The 21,957-nt window shown below is 42.7% G+C and overlaps 1 protein-coding gene across 1 annotated transcript in view; it reads right to left on the bottom strand.

Annotated features, from left to right (window-relative positions):
* The window catches only part of vps36 (vacuolar protein sorting 36 homolog), a 70,617-nt gene extending 51,863 nt beyond the window's left edge, over positions 1–18,754 (bottom strand). The window contains exons 1-2 of the mRNA XM_059964010.1: positions 18,603–18,754; positions 9,039–9,107 (exon numbers count right to left, since the gene is read on the bottom strand). Coding sequence (XP_059819993.1) covers positions 9,039–9,107; positions 18,603–18,698 — 165 coding nt within the window. The 5' untranslated portion in view covers positions 18,699–18,754. The remainder of the gene's footprint in view (positions 1–9,038; positions 9,108–18,602) is intronic.
* Between the last annotated feature and the right edge of the window lie 3,203 nt (positions 18,755–21,957).

Here is a 21,957-nt window from a genome sequence, read left to right as displayed (position 1 = left end):
ACCACAGACACTGAGCTGACTTTTGAGGTCTTTGTCAATGGGAGCACAATCCTTGGGTTGTACAAGTGTTATAAATCTTACAGCTTGTTGTATGTATATTACAAAGACATGTCACCCTCCTCCCTTCAGTATTATGACATTAGAGCTCAAGAGGACAGACCATCCAATTTCTAGCATTCCAAACTGGTTCTCTATCAACTAACTGGATGATACTGCCCTCACCTGGATATGAGTACTGAAACAACTATAATATCCTCTCTTCCCAGATCTTGTTAAAGATCCGTACTTGGTCTCCTCACTTAACAGCTCCCACTTCATGACCATAAGATCTGACAGTAAGACCATAAGATTTTGGAGCAGAATTGGGCCAGTTGGCCCATCGAGTCTGCTCTGCCATTTTACCACAGCTGATCTATTTTTCCTCTCAGCCCCAATCTCCTGCTTTCTCCCTGTATCCCTTCATGCCCTGACCAATCAAGCATCTGTCAACTTCTGCCTTAAATATAAATAGAGACTTGACCTCCACAGCAGCCTGTGGCAACAAATTCCACAGATTCACCACTCTCTGGCAGAAGAAATTCACCCTCATGTCCAATTTAAATGCCTCTATTCTGAGGTGATGTCCTCTGGTTTTAGATATTCCCACCATAGGAAGCATCCTCTCCACATCCACTCTATCAAGGCCTTTCACTACTCAATAGGTTTCAATGAGCTCACCCCTTATTCTTCTGAATTCTAGCGAATACAAGTCCAAAGCCAATAAATGCTTTTCTTATGACAGGCCGTTCAATCTTGGAATCATTTTTGTGAACCTTCTTTGAACCCTCTCCAGTTTGAGCACATCCATTCTGAGATTAGGGGCTCAAAACTGCTCACAATACTCCAAGTGAGGCCTCACCAGGGCTTTATAAAGTCTCAACACTGCACCCTTGCAGTAGATGTAATGGGCAGAGCTTAGTTATGATGGCGCTAAATGGCGTCTCATTTGCTTGCATCTTTGGAAACAGCTCTATTTCTATCTTTGATATCTCTTTAGTTCCCTTTCAAGGTTCTTTTGAAGACCCTGACCTGGAGTTACCCTCTGACTTTGGTTCTTTGCGGGAATGGGACCCATTCTCAGGGCCTCACAACCGGCCGCTTTTCGATATCCCGTTTCTTTTGTACAGGTCAGACAGACAGACAGACAGACATACTTTATTGATCCCGAGGGAAATTGGGACATACTTTGCCCAGAAGAAATCCCAATGATCCATATATCTGAACCCCTGCCCCCTGCATTAGTTCCTTAGTTACGCATTCACCTGCCAAATCATCCTATTCTTACTCTCACTGGTACATAGCACAGGCAGCAATCCAGAGATTACTACCCTGGAGGTCCAGTTTCTCAGCTTTCTATGTAGCTCCCTAAGATCTCTCTTAAGGACCTCCACACCTTGTCTACCTATGTCACTGGCGCCAATATGTACCAAGACTTCCAGCTCCTCACCCTTACCCATGAGAATGCCATGGACGTGATCCGAGACATCCCTGATCTTGGCACCAGGGAGGCAACATACCACCCGGTCGTCTCTACCGCGCCCACAGAACTAAGGAATCTCCTATCAATGCTGCAGTCCTGTTCTCTCTGCTCTTCTGAGCCACAGCACCAGCCTCAGTGCCAGAGACCCGATCACTATGGCTCCCCATCCATAAGAACAAAGAAGCAGAAACAGAAGATGGCTGTAAATACCGTTGAGCTGGCTCATTATTAAGAAGTTCCGGGCTGACTGTACATTAGAAATCCACCTTTCTATTAATGACGCATTTAAAAATTTTTATTCTCGGCTTTATTCCTCTGAATCTTTGAATGACAATATCTCTGCTGATCAATTTTTTAAAAATCTGAATATTCCTTCACTTTCATCTGATTTAAAAGCCAAACTTAATGCGCCTATATCATCAGAAGAAATATCTTTTGCAATTTCTGCACTGTCCTCAGGGAAATCTCCTGAACCTGATGGGTTCCCTGTAGAATTTTATAAATCATTCTCTTCACTTCTTTCTCCTCAGTTACTTTCAGTATTGTCTGACTCGTTTAATTACGGCAAATTGCCACCCTCTTTCAATGAGGCATCTATTATTCTTCTATTAAAAAAGGGCAAAGACCCAACAGAGTGTTCCTCGTACAGGCCGATTTCTTTGCTCAATGTTGATGTAAAGATCTTAGCTAAAGTTTTGGCTCATAGATTAGAAACCGTTATTCCCTCCATTATCTCTGATGACCAATCAGGTTTTATTAAAAACCGTCTCCTTTTTTTTAACATCCGGCGTTTATTTAATATCTTATACTCACCTCCAACTGGGATTCCTGAATGTGTTATTTCCCTCGATGCGGAGAAAGCATTTGATCGTATAGAGCGGAACTACCTTTTTGCAGTCTTAGAAAAATTTGACCTCGGTCAAAGTTTCATCTCTTGGATCAAATTGCTGTACCTGTGTCCTACTGCTTCTGTTTTAACTAATTTTCAGAAATCCCAGGTATTTAATCTCAAACGTGGCACCCGTCAGGGATGCCCCTTAAGTCCCCTTCTCTTTGATTTGGCTATAGAACCTTTGGCGATAGCATTTCGAAATTGTCCTGAATTGACCGGGATCTGGAGAGGGGGTGTTGAGCATAAAGTTTCTCTTTATGCTGATGACTTATTACTCTTTCCTTCAAATCCGTCTACATCCTTACCTCCAATGTTTTCACTTCTTGACCAGTTTAGCCAGATCTCTGGCTATAAACTTAATTTACATAAGAGTGAACTTTTCCCAATTAATAAAGAAGCACAAGAATTAACATTTTGTGATCTCCCTTTTAAAGTAGTCCATAATCAATTTACTTGGAATTACAGTCACAAGGAATTTAAAGATCTCTTTCGTGAAAACTTTGCCAATCTTTCATATACTATAAAACAGAGTCTGGTACAACGGCCACCTCTATCTGTGTCTTTGGTAGGTCGTATTAATGTTGTTAAAATGTATGTTCTCCCCAAATTTTTATACTTATTTCAATCTATCCCAATTTTTATTCCTAAATCTTTTTTTGATTCCTTAGACTCTATTATTTTGTCATATCTGTGGAAGAATAAGCGCTCTAGAATTAATAAAATCCATCTCCAAAAATCTAAAAAAAGAGGGGGGCATGGCTTTACCTAACTTTCGTTTATATTATTGGGCAGCTAATATACATTGTGCTACCTTCTGGTCTTTCTTCCATGGCCAACCCGAGTGCCCTAATTGGGTGGCAATGGAGTTGAGCTCCACTAAAGAATTATCTATCTCTGCACTTCTTGGCTCTGCACTCCCTAGTAGTCTGTCCAGATTAATAGCTAATCCTCTTGTTAGACACACTTTGCGTATATGGGCTCAGTTTAGGAAATGCTATGGCTTCCATGGTTTTTCCGTTTCCAGCCCTGTCGTACATAATCACCTTTTTTTACCTACTACGTACGATTCAGCATTCCATGTTTGGTATAGGAAGGGCATTAGACATTTTGAAGATCTTTTCATTGATAATCACTTCGCTTCTTTTCAGCAGCTCTCTGTTAAGTTCAATCTGCCCAATGCTCATTTTTTTAGATATCTCCAAATTAGACACTTTATTGCTCCTTTAATTCCTAACTTTCGTGAAATGCCTGCGAAAGATGCTATGGACTTATTTCTTTCCTTTAATCCACTAGGTCAGGGGTCGGCAACCCGTGGCTCCGGAGCTGCATGCAGCTCTTTCATCTCTGTGCTGCGGCTCCCTGTGGCTTTGGAAAATAAATGATGAGTATTTAATTAAAATGTATTTTATGTTAGTTTGTTAGATTTTGAAATGTAATTCTAAATTTGAAGATTATGGTGATCTTGTACAATCTAAATAAAACGTTGTGGCGACCCATTTCCTGGCACATCCGAACCGGCTCACAATTAGCCAGCGTTCCGGCTAAGGGAGATAGCCTACGGGGGTTTGTGAGTACGTGTCTTTTGGAGCATCCGCGCCCATGGGAGGGGGAGGGGGTTGAGGGAGGCTTAAAAGCAAGGCTGTTTAGTTCGAATAAAGTTATCTTTGACTGTAGTTTACCGACTCTGTGTCGTTATTTTAGCGCTGCGTGTAGCACACCGCTACAACGTGTTTTTTATCGCTATTAATATACGTCACCACTGCCAATGCTGACACCTGCCAGTGCACGATTTCTTTTTATTTTTCGATCCAAGGTAGGCTAACTTTGGAGTAGCCTTCAACCCAACGTCTTTTTTTCGGAGTTCAAAATGTTTTTGTTGCTTGCAGAAATGCAATTTCGTTTTCTCTGCAGGAGTTCATCGATTTCATAAATGCAACACATTATAGTTTGTTTATACATAGCATAAAGGCAAAAAAAAAACGTATGCAGTGTTATTTCATTTTAAATGTCAAACAGGTTTTGTGGCTCCCAGTGTTTTCTTTTCTGTGGGAAACGGGTCCATATGGCTCTTTCAGTGGTAAAGGTTGCCGACCCCTGCACTAGGTAAAGGTTTAATATCAATTATTCGAGATAAATTAGCAGCCTTACGACGGGCCCCTGTGGATAAAATTAAAATGGCATGGGAGCAGGATTTAATTACCTCCTGATCTGATGAGAGCTGGGACTCAATTCTCAAATCGGTTAACTCAACCTCTCTTTGTGCTCGCCATTGCCTTTTACAGTTTAAGATTGTTCATAGAGCCCATATGTCTAAATCTAAACTATCTCGATTCTACCCTGACATTAGTCCGCTCTGTGATAAATGCAAGAGGGGCGAGGCCTCTCTCATTCATATGTACTGGTTCTGTCCTAGCTTGGAGAAATTTTGGAAAGATGTCTTCACTACATTATTGTATATTCTGAATCAGCACCTAGAACCAAACCCCTTCATTGCTTTGTTCGGTTTCTGGGGCGAGACAGATTTACGTCTGAGTCCGACCAAATGCTGAATATTATCCTTTGCCTCTCTCCTGGCTAGACGCTTGATCCTCCTTAGATGGAGAGATGTTGCCCCGCCCACTCATGCTCAATGGCTTAACGACATTATGGCCTGCTTGGACCTCGAAAAAATTCATTATTCAGTTCTTAATTTGGACCTAAAGTTCCATGAGATCTGGGGACCTTTTTTCGAGTACTTTCATAATCTTCCTCTTGACTAGGGTTCTTTTTCTTTTCGGTCCCTTGCTTTTAGCTCCCTTTTTTTCTGGTAGTAGGCATTATTATCCTCTGTTGCTAAGTGTATTCACAGTCTGGGAGTTTGATTGTCCTGATTTATATTCTCCATATTGTGTTGTGGTTGGTCTGGAGTTTTTTTTGTGTTGTGGGGTTTGGGGAGGATACTAAGTTTACTTGTCTTCAATTTAGGTGCTTTTTAAAAAAATTCTCTTTCTTTGTATCATATTGTCATTGTATGCTTAATTTTGCACTGTATTAATGTTCCTCGTTGTGTTTTGGTGTTTTTTAATTTGTAAAATGTATATATAAAAAAAGAAATCCACTTTTCTGCCTTATTCCTATACCCTAGGAATCATTTGGCATTGCAAAATCATGTTTCATGTCTTTAGTGATGATATCTGACCCTTCTTCAGCACTTTTCTTGACTGCTCCTCTCTGATTAGTCATTTGGTTTGTCTGACAAGACTGTCCCAGGTAAGCAGAAATTTTCTTCAGTACTGGGAAATGAAGGTGCTATCATTAATCCTCTCTACAAAAACCAAGAATACGCCTGCATCTCCCTCCACAGTAATGGTGACATGCTGAAGTGGATCACTTGCAAGGCTACCATTTAGTCTGACTCTGTAAAGATTCTAACCACGGATCCACTCCATCACTTAAAATCACCTATCGCTGTCCTGGCGCAGTTCATGTGCTACTGAAACCCTGTACTTATTGTCTTGAGGTTTGACTTCTCATGTAGTCTAAAGGGTTGACTTCATCTAAAACTTCAGCATCCATTTCTGATACACACACACAGTTCTGGTCACTCCTCATGCCCGTGTGGGCTGATCACGTCTGGAATCTACAATTTCTAAATTCACAGATTTTAAGACTGTACATTGAAACATACAGTGAAATGTGATGTCTGCAACAATTCAAATCAGCAAGGATGGGGCTGAGCAGCCCACAAGTCACACCATGCCCTAACTAACCCTAACTATTACATCTTCGGAATGCGTGAGGAACAGGAGCACCTAGGGGAAACCCATGTGGTCCTGGGGAGAATGTGCAAACTCCTTACAGACAGAAGTGGGAATCAAAACCCAATTCATGATCGCTGATGCTGTAATAGCATTATGCTAACCGCTTTGCTACTGCACCACCCTCATCCTACACCTTTCTAAAATTTCTGTAGTTCTTCAATGCTGCCATCGTACATATCAATCGTGCCAGCAGCTGCTTCACTAGTGAAATCCCTTAATGATCCTCTCTTCTCAATTTAAAACCAATCCCCTTGACCAGGATATGGTCACTAGTTCCAAAAGTTCCTATTATTGCTGTTTCACATTTCCACAAAGCAACTCGGAACTTCAATTAGCAACTTTTCAGAAAGTAAACATGAACACATGCGATTCTGTAGATGTTGGAAATCCAGAGAAACACACACAAAATGCTGGAGGAACTCAGCAAGTCAGGCAGCATCATTGGAGGGGAATAAGAACTCAACGTTTCATTGACGCAAGAAGTACTGCAGATGCTGGAAATATAAAGCAATACACACAATGTGCAGGAGGAGGTCAAGCAGTAACTATAGATGGGAATGGGCTGAGACCCTTCATGAGGATGGGAAAGGAAGGGGGTAGAAGTCAGAAGAAGGTGGGGGAGGGGAGGCAGTAGTACAAGGGGGCAGATAGGTAAGTCCAGGAGAGGGGGAGGGGATGAAGCAAAGAGCTGGGATGTAGATTAGCTGAAGAGATAAAGGACTGGAAAAGAGGGTATCTGATAGGAGACAGAAGACCATGAAAGAAAGGGAAGGGGGAGAAACACCAGAGGGAAATGATGGGCAGGTAAGAAGAAGTGCGAGAAAGAATGGGGAACGGTGGGGGGTAAATACCAGAAGTTTGAGAAATCGATGTCCATGCCATCAGATTGGAGGCTACCCAGATTGTATGGGAAGTGAAATTGAAATGGGTGGCGTCCAGGAAATCTTACCTTTTGTGGCAGATGGAGCAAAGGTGCTCGACAAAGCGGCCTTCCGATCTACATCAGGTCTCACCGATATACAGGAGGCCACACCTGGAGCACCTAATACAGTAAATGACCCCAGCAGACTCACCTGTGAAGTGTCACCTCACCTGGAGGGACTGTTTGGGGCACTAAATGGTAGTCAGGGAGATGTAGGGGCAGATGTGGCACTTGTTCTGCTTGCAAGATAAGTTCTGGGAGGGAGATCAGTGGGGAGGGACGTGTGGGCAAAGGAGTCGTGGGGGGAGAGATTCCTGCGGAAAATGGGGGGTGGGAGGGAAAGGTGTGCTTGGAGGTGGGATCCCATTGGGAGATGGCGGAAATTACAGAGAATTATGTGCTGGATGTGGAGGCTTGTGGGGTGGCAGGTGAGGACAAGAGGAACCCTGGTGTGGTGGCGGGAGGATGGAGTGAGAGCAAATTTGCGCAAATGGAAGAGATTCTGGTGAGGGCAACGTAGATGATGGAGGAACGGAAGCCCTTTCTTTGAAGGAGGAAGACGTTTCCTTCTTTCGGGAATGAAAAGCTGTATCCTGAGAGCAGGTGCAGCCAAGGAGGAGGAAATAAGAAAAGGGAATAGTGTTTTTACAAGTAACAGGGTGGGAAAAGGTATAGTCAAGATAGTTCTGAGAGTCAGTGCATTTATAAAAGATGTTAGTAGACTGTCTCCAGAGATGGAGACAGAGAGATTGAGAAAGGGGAGAGAGATGCTAGAAATGGATCAGTAAATTTGAGGGCAGGGTAGAAGTTGGAGGCAAATTTAGTGAAATTGACAAGCACAGCATGGGTGCAGGAAGCAGCTCCAATACAGTCGTCAATGTACCATAAGAAGAGTTAGGGAGCAATGCCAGTGTAGGCTTGGAATATATACTATTCCATGTAGCCGATAAAAAGGCAGGCATAGTTGGGACTCACCTGACAGCCCATGGCTACACCTTGGATTCGAAGGAAGTGGGAGGAACTGAAGGAGAAATTGTGAGAGTCAGACGGGCGAGAGTGGCGGCGGAGGGGAACTGGTTGGGTCTGTTGTCCAAAAAGAAGCAGAGAGTTTTAAGGCCCTCCTCATTTTTGCATGATATTCAACATTTCAGGCTGAGACACTTCATCAGGATTGCAAAGAAAGGGGCAGAAACCAGAATAAGAAGGTGGGTGAGTTAGAAGTACAAGCTAGCAGGTGATGGGTATGGAAGGGGGGATTAAATCAGAAGTTGAGAGGGATAGATGGAAGAGATAAAGGTCTGAAGAAGATGCAATCTAATAAGAGAGGATAGTGGGCCATGGAAAAAAGGAAATGAGGGGTGGAACCAGAGGGAGAAGATGAGCAGGTAAGAAGCAAAGGGGTGAGAGGGAATCCAGAATGCGGAATGGAAAACGAGGGAGGGAGGGAGGGGGAGAAATTACCAGAAGTTGGAGAAAGTGATGTTTGTGCCATCAGGTTGGAGGTAGTGAGATGGAATATGAAGTGTTGCTCCTCCAACCTCAGGCCATGGACGAACATGTCAAAATGCAAATGGGAAGTCAAATTAAAATGGGTTACCACCAGGCAATCCTGCCTTTTGAGGTAAATAGAGTAATGATGCTTGAGAAAGCAGTCTCCCAGCCTCATCAATGTAGAGGAGGCTACAGTGGTTACAACTTGCCAGCTTGTACTCCTTCCCCTCCCCAACCTTCTTAATCTGGCTCTGCCTCCTTCCTTTTCCAGTCCTGATGAAACGTCTCAGCCCAAAATGCCAATTCCACAGATACTGCCTGACTTGCAGAGTTCCACCAGAAAGTAAACATTTTATTTTAAATAAAAAAATTAACCTTGCATATATCAACTGAAATTACATTCAAGAAACTTACAGTTCTTTTGTGGTCTCTCCAAAGTAATCTGTGTGTGCTAAGAAGAAGGGTTCCCAAGTCAAATTGTGTCTGCAATAAAGAAATTACAATTAATTTTTCTATAAAGCTTGGAGCATGGTCAATGAACAACAGAAAACTGTTATGCACTGTATTACCAGGGACTATGGTAAGACTATTTGGTAGCTGTAATGTGTAATTGATTTAATAGTGTAATTTTTTAAAAATTGAACTTACATAACTTTAGATTAAAATATCATACAAGCAGATAATTAAGAATTCCAGAAGAGATCTTTAACAGCAAATATATAATTGAAAAGACAATTGACTATTAAATATTAATTCTCTGTTAATAATCTCACTTCCTTTTCAATCTGGAAAACAAAAAACACAAACCTCTCTTACTAATATCTCTCACATGATAACATCTATTCCCCTTCATACAAGCTTGATTTACTTTTGAAGGCTTCATGACAGACAAACACAATTTATCTGATGTGAAAACTGTTTCTTTAAAACTCCTAGGGAGAAAACACAAAGCAGCTTGCAAATCCCCCCAGAGTGAAGGAATATTCCCTTTTATTAGTCAAATGTTGATGATGTGTAGATACCCGAATAAAAACTGAATTTATTTGGAGAGCACACATGGTTGTAAGCTCTTCCCTAAGTACTGCAGGATGAAATATCCAGCTGAAAACTAAATTAAACAATACAACTATGATGTTATAAATTAAAGGTAACTGAAATAAGTAATTTTTGTTTGATTTCTCATTGTGGAAGTTTAAGTCCAACATAGTGAAATTGCTGATCAAAATATTTGCACAGGTTAACATCGTTCCATGATGCCACCTGGTGGTCATACACTGATCCAAATAAAAACCCTGCATACCAGTCTGACAGTACCCATCACTGAGCAAACAACAGAATACAGATTCTTACATACACAGCTTCTTCTGCAGCACTCTCAAAGAACAAGCAGGCTGCCTTTCACAACTTTTAAAATAGAAACTAATACCTAGTAATGAATCAGAATCAAGATCAGGTTTAACAACACTGGCATTTGGCATGAAACTTGTTGCAAAAATAATACACTGCAATACATAATAAAAACTATAAATTATTCTATATATATTATTAAATTAAATAATTAGCGGAAAAAGAGAATAAATAAATAAATAAATAAATAGATAGATAGATAGATAAATAAATAAATACATACATACATACATACATAAATAAATAAATAAATGCGGATTCATTGTCCATTCAGAAATCTTATGGTGGATGGGAAGAAGCTGTTCCTGAAATGTTGAGTGTGTGTCTTCAGGCTCCTGTAACTCCTCTTTGATGGTAGCAATGTGAAGAGGGCATGCCCTGCGTGATGGGGGCCTCTTTCTTGAGACATCGCCTTTTGAAGGTGTCCTTGATGCCGGGGAGGATCGTGCCCATGAGGGAGCTGGCCGAGTTTACAACTTCCTGCAACTTTTTCCGATCCTATGCAGTGGCTTCTCCATATCAGACAGCGATGCAACTAGCTAGACTGCTCTCCACAGTACATCTGTAGATAAGTGTAAGAGTCTTTGGTGACATAAAGAGTTCCCTCAAAGTCCTAATGAAATATAGCCGCTGTCATAGCTTCTTTGTAATTGTATCAATCTATTGGGTCCAGGACAGATCTGCAGAAATGCTGACACCCAGGAACTTGAAACTGCTCACGCTTTTGACTGCTGATCCCTTGATCGGGACCTCAACCTCCCCTTCCTAAAGCCCTCAGTCAATTCCTTGGTCCTACCAATGTTGAGTGCAAGGTTGCTGCTGCAAGACTACTCAATCAGCTGATCGTTCTCATTCCCATACGCCTCCTCGTCACCGCCTGAAATTCTGCCAACAGTAGTTGTGTCATCGGCAAATTTCAGATGACATTTGAGCTGTGCCTAGCCACACAATGGCAGTGTAGAGCAGTGGGCTAAGCATGCATCCTTGTTGATCGTCAGCAAGGAGATGCTATTTCCAATCCGCACTGACTGTGATCTCCCGATGAGGAAGACAAGGATCCAGTTGCAGAGGGAGATAGAGGCCCAGATTTTGAAGACCACTATCATGCTGGTGCCAAAGAAAAATAAGGAAAAGTGCTTTAATGACCACATCCTGGTGGCTCTGACATCATCATCATGAGGTACTTCAAAACGGCATGCATCAACTCAGCCTCCCAGATTACCTCAACTAAATACAATTCACCCACCACCTTAACAGGTGCATAACAGGCACGTTTTCCTTGATGCTTCGGCCATCTGTGGAGTGTCTGCGTAACAAAGCCACTTGTGTCACAATCCAAGTTACTGACTATAACATCATAATTCCAAACAAACCCATTTTCAGACTCCTGAACCAAGGACTCTGCACTCCCTTCTGCAACTGGTTTCTTGACATCCTGACCTACAGGATAAGCAATAGCACCTCTTCCACAATCACCAATCCTCATCACCAGTGCCCCACAAGGCTGTGTCTTCAGCCACCTACTTCACTCCCCACATCCCCATGAATGAGTGACCAGGTTCTGCTCAAAATCCATCTATAAGTTTGCAGATGACACCATTGTAAAGGGTCAGATCTCAAACAACGATGAGAAGGAGAACAGGAAGGAGATATAGAGCCTAGTGGCATGGTGTCATGACAACACCTTTGCCCTCAATATCAGTAAGATGAAGGAGTTGGTTATTAACATTTTATTTAGAGATGCGGCATGGACTAGAATCTTCCGACACAACAAGCCACACCACCCAGCAACCTACCTATTTAAGACCAGAACACATAGGAGCAGAATTAGGCCATTCAGTCCATTGAGTCTGCTCTGCCATTCCATCATGGCTGATCCTAGATCCCACTCAACCCCATACACCTGCCTTCTCGCCATATCCTTTGATGCCCTGACCAATCAGGAAACGATTACCTTCCACTTCAGATAAACGCACAGACTTGGCCTCCACCATTGTCAGCGGCAGAGCATTCCTCAGATTTACTACTCTCCGGCTAAAAAATTCTTCCTTACCTTTGTTCTAAAAGGTCGCCCCTCAATTTTGAGGCTGTGTCCTCTAGTTCTGGATACCACCACCAGAGGAAACATCCTTCTCACATCCACCTTATCTAGTCCTTTCAACATTCTGTAGGTTTCAATGAGATCCCCATGCATTCTTCTAAATTCTAGTGAGTACAGGCCCAAAGCTGCCAAATGCTCCTCATATGTTAACCCCTTTATTCCTGGAATCATCCTTGTGAACCACCTCTAGACTCTCTCCAATGACAATACATCCTTCCTGAGATATGGGGCCCAAAACTGTTGGTAATACTCCAAGTGCAGCCTGACTAGTGTCTTATAAAGTCTCAGCATTATCTCCTTGCTTTTATTTTCTATTCCCCTTGAATAGATGCCAACATTGCATTTGCCCTCTTTACTACAGACTTAACCTGTAAATTAACCTTCTGGGAGTTCTGCACAAGGACGCCCATGTCCCTCTGCACCTCTGATGTTTGAACCTTCTCCCCAAAACATTGACAAGCAATGTGAAAAGTAGCGGTCACAATACTGACTCTTGAGGAACACCACCAGTTTCTGGTGGAAAACAAGAAAAGGCCCCTTTTATTCCCACTCGCTGTCTCCTGCCTGTCAGCCATTCTCTATCCATGCCAATATCTTTCCAGTAATGCCATAATATTTATCTTGTTAAGCATCTCATGTGTGGCACCTTATCAAATGCCTTCTGGAAATCCAAATACATGACACCCACTATCTCTCCTTTGTCCACCCGGCCTGTTGCTTCCTTGAAGAATTCTTAACAGATTTGTCAAGCAAGATTTTGCTTTACAGAAATCATGCTGACTTTGACTTATTTTATCATTAGTCTCCAAGTACCTCAAAACCTCAGCCTTAATAATAAACTCCAACACTTTCCAAACCACTGAGATTATGCTAACTGGCCTATAAATTCCTTACTTTTGCCTTCCCCCCTTCTTAAAGAGTGGAGTGACATTTGCAATGTTCTAGTCCTCCGGAACCACGCCAGAATCAAGGATTCTTGAAAGATCATGACCAACGCATTTGTTTCAGTTTGCCTAGCACTTTACCCTTTGTAATAGCAATGACACTCACTCCTGCTCCGACACTCACAGACCTCTGGCACACTGCTCATGTCTTCCACAGTGAAGGCAGATGCAAAGTACCCATTAAGTTCATCTGCCATTTCTTTGTTTCCCCCATTACTACCTCACCACCATCATTTTCCAGTGGTCCAACGCTCACCTCCCTTTTACTCTTTATATAGCTGAAAAAACTTTTGGTATCCTGCTTTATATTATTGGCTAGTTTCTTTTCTGCTTCTTATAGCTTTTTTAGTTGCCTTTTGTTGGATTTTAAAAGCTTCTCAATCAACCAACTTCCCACTCACTTTTGCTACCTCGTGCCCTTTCCTTGGCATAATCTGACTCTTTGTCACCTCTTTCTAAAGATGTAATTCCTTCTCGTACCAACTGACCCACACCAACGCCCATGCCTTCCTGCCCGTCCTTTCAATACAAAACATACCCTTTGATGTTAAGCTCTCAACTATGGTCTTCTTTCAGCCTCAACTCTCGGTGATTCCCACAATGTCATACCAACCAACCTCTAATTGCGCCACAAGGTCCTTCTACCTTATTCTGAATGCTACACGCATTTAAATACAGCACCTTTAGTCCTGCATTCTTCACCCTTTTGAATTTTGCCTCTGCGGTACAATTTATCTCTTTGCTCTGTCTGCATTTGTACCCAATCATTGGCTTGTCCTTCCTTACATCCATGTTAAATCCATCATCTACTTGTAAACCTGTTGGCTCATCCTCTGCTCTATCATACTGTTTCCCATTTCCCTGCCGTATTAGTTTAAACACTAGCCTAATCACAGGACAATTTATTATGACCAATTAACCTACTAACCATTATGTCTTTGAACTGTGGAAGGGAACCAGAGCACCTGGAGGAAACACACGTGGCCACAGGAAACATACAAAGTTTCTTACAGAAGACACCAGAATTAAACTCCCAACAGAGATGTCCCAAGCTGTAATAGCGTCATGCTACCATGGCACAATCAGTAAGGATAAGCAACAGCATTTCCTCCACAATTATCCTCATCACCAGTGCCTCACAAGACTGCAGCTTCTGACCACTACTTTACTCCCCATACCTCCATGACTGCGTGGCCAGATTCTGCTTGAACTCCATCTATAAGTTTGCAGATGACACCACCATAAAGAGCCAGATCTCAAACAATGATGAGATGGAAAACAGGAAAGAGATACTAAGCCTAGTGGTAAGGTGTCAAGACAATATCAATGTCAGGAAAATGAAGGAAATAGTTATTAACATTTTTGGAGTATAAGCCTATCTGTATTGATGGTGCTGAGGTGGAAATGGCTGTGAGCTCCTAAGTATAAATTTCACCCAAAATTTGTCCTGGGCCAGCAACATAGACGCTACAAACAAGAAACTTCACCAATACAACTTTAACTATATTCTGTATTCTGTTTTTCTCTTTACTACCTCAATGTGTTTAAATATGGCATGATCTGTCCAGATGGCATGAAAAACTTTTTTCACTCCCGATTCGGTACTTGTAACAGTAACAAACTTAACACCAGGGCAGAAGGACTATTAACCGAAGTGTCCATGGACCCCAGATTGGGAACCCCTGGCCTTCAGGAAGACAGATAAAGAGTTTTTAAAGATTAGTTTTATTTGTCACATGTACATTGAAACATCAAAACACATAGTTCGAGGATCATGCTGAGAGCCATGCTTCTGGTGCCAACACAGCATGCCCACAACTCACTAACCCGAACTGGAAAGTGGGAGGAACTCCACACAGTCGTGGGGACAACGTACAAGCTTTTTACGGACTGGGGTGTGAATCTGACCCCTACTGTGATTGGTGGCGCTGTAAAGCAATTGTGCTGACCATTATCAAAGATCAAATGTAATCTGCCAGGTTTTCTCCTCAGCCTGCGCACTGCAGAAGGCAGTTCCATCAGTTTGTAATATACTGTGCCGCTGTTAAAACTAATTTTCAATTTATACCCTGTGTATGCAGGCCCACGATAAAAGGGACAAAATATTGTAATTATTGCCTTTGAAAGCCAGAGGTCAAAAGTGGGCCAATGCACATCTAGATTGAAGACAACAGCTACTAACAATTAAAAAAATGACAGATGCTGGAAATCTGAAACATTAGAAAATACTGGAAACACTCAGCAGGCTGGGCAACATCCGAGAAGGGGAATTAAAAAGAAACTGCTGGAGGAGTTAAGCAGGTCAAGCAGCATCTGCGGAGGCAAAAACCTTATAGTCCCTGTCTCAACCTATTTTCTCATCTTGTTATACTGGCTGACTTCCCTCTGCACTTTCAGTCCTGTGCACGATCAATGCTTTGGTTCGAGATCCTGCATCAGGACTGGGAGTGCAGAGGGAAGGCAGCTGGTACAATTGATGAGAGGCAGGGATGAGTCATGGACTGATTGGTGATAGGAGGGATCAGGTGAGACTGAGGAACGAAGGGTGTACTGGCCCTAGGGGTCCATAAGAATGATGCCAAGAGTGAAAGTGTTCATATATGAGGAGTGTCTGATGTCTCTGGGCTGATGGAGTATAGAGGATGAGAGGCCTACCGAAAAGATACTGAAAAGTCTGGGAGAGAATGGACATGCCGAGACTCCATGATCCAAGAGCATGGCCTCTGAATAAATTAGTGTCCTTTTAAAATGAGATGAGGAGGAATTTCTTCAGTCAGAGGGGTGGTGAATCTGTGGAATTCATTGCCATAGAAGACAATGCAAGCCAGGTCATTACATTTATTAAAGAAGTGATTGATAGGTCATTGATCCATAAGAGGTTAAGGTTTACAGGGAAAAGGAAGGAGAATAGGGTTGAAAAACTCAGTCATGAATGAATGGTATTGAAGACTTGATGGGCCAAATGGCCTAATTCTATTCTTATATCTTATGATGGGCAGACGGAGCCAGGTGAGGGAGGGAGAGGAGAGATGGACCTGGAAGGTGATGTGTAACCAGGTAAGAAAGAGAAGATAAGCAGATGGAACAGGGTGGGAGAAGAAAGAGGAAGGGTAGGCCAAAGAAGAAACCCAGGCAGATAGGTGTGTGGATGAGGGGCAAGTAGAACCAGATAGGGGAGGACAATGGATTGAGGTATTGAGGAGAATGAAAAAGGTGAAAAAGGGGAAAGAAAACAAGGGTGGAATGGTTGGGGTGAAAAAGGCACACAGGGGGTGTGAGTTACCTGAAACTAGTCCCATTTACGGACCATCCCTCCCTAATCTGGTTCTACTTATCACCTTTCAGCTTGTCACATTTCCCACCCCAATAAGGCTCCACCTGCTTAACCCCGTTTCTTCCCCAAATCTGATTTCACTTGTCACTACCAGCTTCCATTTTTACCCCCACTGTGCACCCTGGCACCATTTTCCCATCATTCCCTCTCTCATCTCATCTCTGGTGCAGGGTCTTGACCTAAAACATCAGTCATCCGTTTGTCTCCACAGAAACTGCTCGACCTGCTGCGTTCTTCCAGCAATTTTTTTTTGCTGCATATTGCAGCATCTGTAGTCCCATGTGTCTCTTGAAAAAAGGGAGTTAACGTTTAGTGTTAAAACAGGAAAAGAGAGAAAGCTTTAGGTCACCTTAACCACCTTGCTGTCGAAAACTCACCTGTCCAAATTTGCTCTCACAGTATCACAGATCAGAATCAAGCCCAGGTCACACATATGATAGCAGCTCTGTAACAGTACCACAATTATGTGTTGGTATATGTATGCTTCTGATATGTAAGCCCCTAATGTTTCTTATGAAAAGACTGAAAATCTGGCTGAGTGGCGTCATAACAACAACCTCTCAATGTCACCAAGACCAAGATTGTAGACTTCAGGAGAGGCAAACCAAAGTCCTCATCGGAGGATCAGAGGTAGAGAACATCAGTGACTTTAAATTCCTGTGAGCCAATATCTCAGAAGACCTGCTCAGGACCCATCATGTAAATGTAACTACAAATAAAGTACAACAGCACCTCTACTTCCTTTGGAGTCTGCAAAGATTCCACATGTCATCAAAATCTTGACTAATTTCTATAAATGGGCAGTGGAAAGTGTGCTGACTGGATGTGTTACTGCCTGGTATAGGAACACCAATGCCTTTGAGCTGAAAAACCGACAAAAGATAGAGGATTCATCCCAGTATGTCACAGGTAAAACCCTCCCAACCATTGAGCACATCTACATGAAACATTGTTGCAAGAAAGCAGCATCCATCATCAAAGATCCTCACCACCAGGTTAAAGAATAGTTACCACACCTCAACCATCAGGCTCTTGAACACAAGAGGATAACTACACTCATCTATTAAGATTGTCCCACAACTAGTGATCTCTCTTGAAGGATTCTTTATCTTGTTATTTCATACTCCTGTTATTTATAGCTATTTGTTTATATTTGCATTTGCACAGTTTGTTGTCTTCTATGCTCTTGCTCTTTCACTGATCTTGCTTACATTTACAATCCTATAGATTTGCTGAGTATGCCTGCAGGAAAAAAACCTCAGGGTTGTATGTGGTGACATGTAAATACTCTGATAATAAATTGTACTTTTAACTTTGAATGTTAAAAGTAAACACAAAGTACACTGCAGATGCTATGGTCAAATCAACACGTACAAACAAGCTGGTCGGGCAGCATCCGTTGAAACCAGCAGTCAACGTTTTGGGCCGAGACCCTTCGTCAGGACTGAGGAAGGAGGGGGCAGGGTCCTTATAATGATGTAACCTGAAGGAATGGTGATCTAGGGGCAATGGTGTTGCTAGTGGAGCAGCCAAAATATCTTAATGTCCACTAAAGCTGTGGACTTTATTATAGTCTGATTATAGCTTTCAACAATAAATAATTCAAACACTGACTGGTTTTTCACCTGGCACCTTCCACCTTCCCCCCACCTTCTTTATAGGGCCCCTGCTCCCTCCTTCTTCAGTCCCGACGAAGGGTTTCGGCCCGAAACGTTGATTGCTCCTTTCGACGGATGCTGCCCGACCTGCTGAGTTCATCCAGCTTGTTTGTAAATGTTAAAAGTAAGTTGGGTCAAGAGGGAAGAGAGAACAGTGTTTGAATTATTTATTGTTGATAGCTATAATTAGACTCTAATAAAGTCCACAGCTTTAGTGGACATTAAGATATTTTGGCTCCTCCACCAGAAACACCATTGTCCCTACATCATCATTCCTTCAGGTTACAACATCTCACATTCTGACTTTTAGACTGAAGTTACCAGTTTCTCTTTACCTAGGGTTCTTCCAATGACAAAAAGACAGGTAGATTTAATCAAAGGTTTTGCTAAGTCGCTAATCGTTTAAAGCTATTTCATCTAAGGAAAAATCAAAACTTTGTTTCATCTTGAGGCCAAAACCAGGCCTAATTCCGCCTGAGGCTCGCGTACACTTGGAGTGGCCGGGCCCGACCAACGAAGCCCCACTCTCTTTACCTTTTCGTCGCCATCGTATAAACGGACTCCGCGCTGCTGGATCACCAGGGTCTCGTTAATCTCCAGCAGGCCGCTGGCCCACACAAACCGGTCCATAACCGGCCGGCCCACGGACCCTCCAGGCCCCGCTCACTTCCGGCTGGAGCGACGCCAGCGACACCGCCACCTGCTGTTCAGCGGCAGCACCGTTCTCCCACTCTGAAAGAGCAACCAGTGCACCTCCCTGTTTGGGCCACATTCGGTTACAGAGCTCTCCCAAATCATCCTGACTGTCATTTCTAACTGTGGAGAGTTATTCCTTGATTTACAAATTTTCGCTTTCATCACCTTTGGTAAAGGAGCACTGCAGTGTCTTCACTTCCCCATCTACACTGCCAGGCCCTTGCACCTCATTGTCTCCCTTTTGTCAGTACTTTCCCTGCAACTAATACTGCATTCTGCTTTTCTGTTCTACTACCTCAATGTATTTAAATAATCTCAACGGATAGCTTGCAAAATAAGTTTTTCCACTGTGTCTTGGTACACTTCACCATAATAAACCAATTCCAATACGCCATTCTGCCGAACATTTTGGTCATGTTATGTTGGCTCCAGATAAGTGGCGACATTTGCTGGCTGTCCCCACCATGGTTTTAGGTTTAGGTTCTGTTGGTTGTTAACACAAATGATGCATTTCACTGTATGTCTCAATATACGTGTGATAAATAGATCTGAATCTGAATACATTCATCTGAATACATCTGAATCTGAATCTGAATACATTCATAAGATTAAATCTGTTAATGCATGCTCAGACTTGGATACTAGACAAGAAGATTTTCCAGAATATTGGATGTTATTTTAATAATATTCCAACACCTATTTAATTTTTTTAAAACCATGCTATACTGTGACCTGATGTTTAAAGTGAAGTGTAGGAAAGAGATCCAAGTTTTAAGAGGGCATGGTAAAGAGAACTGGGAATTCTAGGATTTAGACCCAATCATAATGAAGTATCATCAATATATTTCCAAGTCAGGATCAAAGTTCAAGTTCAAAATCAATTTATTATCGAAGTACATATATGTCACCATAGACTACACTGAGGTTCATTTTCTTGCAGGCATTCATAGTAAGTACAAAGAAACACAATAGAATCAATGAAAAACTGCACACAAAACAAACAACAAATATGCAAAAACAACACTGTGAAAATACAGAAAGAAAATGATAATAAATAAATAAGCTAAATATTGAGAACATGAGACGAAGTGTCCATGAAAGTGAGTCCATAGGTTGTGGGAACAGTTCAGTGTTGGGGTGAGTGAAGTTATCCTTTCTGATTACTCAGTGGTGATATCTGTTCCCAAACCTGGTGATATGGGTCCTGTGGCTCCTGAACCTCCTTCCTCATGGTGGCCATGAGAAGAGAGCATGGCCTGGATGGTGGGGGTCCTTGGTGATGGATGCTGCTTTCCTGTGGCAGCATTGAGCATATGCTCAATGGTGAGGAGGGGTTTTTTTCTGTGATGGACTGGGCCTTATCCACTACATTTAGTCGGATTTTCTGTTCAAGGGCATTGGTGTTTCCATACCGGGCTGTGATGCACCCAGTCAATATACTCTCCACTGCATGTCTGTAGAAGTTTGTCTAAGTTTTGGATGACATGCTGAATGTTTGCAGACTTCTAAGAAAAGTGGCGCTGCCATGCTTTCTTCATAATGATGCAAAACAGATCTCGTGAAATGATAACACTGAGGAATTTAAAGCTGCTGACCCTCTCTACCTCTGATCCTCCGATGAGGAGTGGCTCATGGGCCTCTGGTTTACTCCTCCTGAAGTCAATAATCAGCTCTTTGGTCTTGCTGAGATTGAGAGAGAGGTGGTTGTGATGGCACCATTCAGCCAGACTTTCAATCTCCCTCCTAAATGCTGATTCGTTACCTCCTTAGATTCAACCAATTATAGTGGTGCATTCAGCAAACTTAAATATGGCATTGCAGCTGTGCTTAGCAACACAGTCATAAGTATAATCTAGTCGAGCAGGGGGCTAAGCACACAGCCCTGTGGTGCGCTTATGGTGATAGAGATTGTGGAGGAGATGCTGTTGCAAATCTGATCTGACTGACATCTGCCAGAGAGGAAATTGAGATCCAGATGCACAAGGAGGTATTGAGGCCTAGGACTCAAAGCTTATTGATTAATTTTGGGGGGATGATAGTATTGAATGCCGAGCTGTACTCAATGAAGAGCATCCTGACGTATGTCGGGGGGGTTCCATGGTTGAGTGAAATGGTATTGGAGGCAGATTGGAGTGGATCCAAGTCACTCCTCAAGCAGGAGGTGATATGTTTCATCACTAACCTCTCGAGGCACTTCATCACCGTGGATACAAGTACTACCGGATTGTAGTCATTGAGGCAGGTTACCACATTCTTCTAGGGCACCAGTATAATTGTAGCCTGCTTGAAGCAGGTGGGTATTTCAGATTGCCAAGGTGAGAGATTAAAGATTTCAGTGAACACTCCAGCCGGGTGATCAGCACAGGTCTTTAGTACTCACCTAGATACCCCATCCGGACCAGATGCTTCTTATGGGTTCACCCCCCCCCCCCCAGGATGATTTCACATCAGCCTCAAGAGACTGACATCACAGGAAAATCACACAGTGGGGGAGGAAGGGAAATTGTTCCCAGGTAGTTGTTGATGCTAGAGATTCAGCGGGTGTGGTTGGTGCAGCCTGGGTGGGGTTAGCAACAGTAGTACTGTACTTTGTTGACAAGACTACAGCCTCTGCATACAGAGCATATGAATGTCTAAGCTGGTAGTTGGGAACCAATCAAGTGGGCTTGTTTGAAAATGAACAAACAACAGATGCTGGAAATTTGAATTGAAACGGCTGCTCTGTCCTGCATTTTGTGTGTGTGTGTTGGGGGGGGGGGGGGAGTGAGTGGAAATCGTGGTTAAATGAAGAAGACATGTTGGACGTACTGGAATGAATCTTTGGTCAGGTCGGTTGTTTTAAGAGCCCAACGAGAGCTCCAGGAAGCAACTGACCAGCTAAATACCGCCAACATTACCCGTTTTATTTCAGATTTCCAGCATCCACGCTATCTGCATCCCACATTTTCAACTCTCCCTCTCTCTCTGCCAGTTTTCATTCGTCACCTCCTGATCAGTTTTTTTAAAAAAACTTTTGTTGCTTTTCAAAAGAATTGTCTGAGTATCACGTGATGACCATCTCGCAAAAAACGCTCCAACCACGATGCGGGGCCTGCGTCATTTCATTCAACGTTCAAATAGCGAAGAAGCGGGTTGGCAGGGCTGGAGATTATGAAATGCTGAACATTCCTCTTTTCGCAACACCGCATTCTAT

The sequence above is a fragment of the Hypanus sabinus genome, chromosome 3, assembly GCF_030144855.1.
Source record: "Hypanus sabinus isolate sHypSab1 chromosome 3, sHypSab1.hap1, whole genome shotgun sequence".
Lineage (NCBI taxonomy): Eukaryota > Metazoa > Chordata > Chondrichthyes > Myliobatiformes > Dasyatidae > Hypanus > Hypanus sabinus.
Note: the sequence above shows the minus strand (reverse complement) of the source record. Positions and strands in the feature narration are given on the sequence as shown.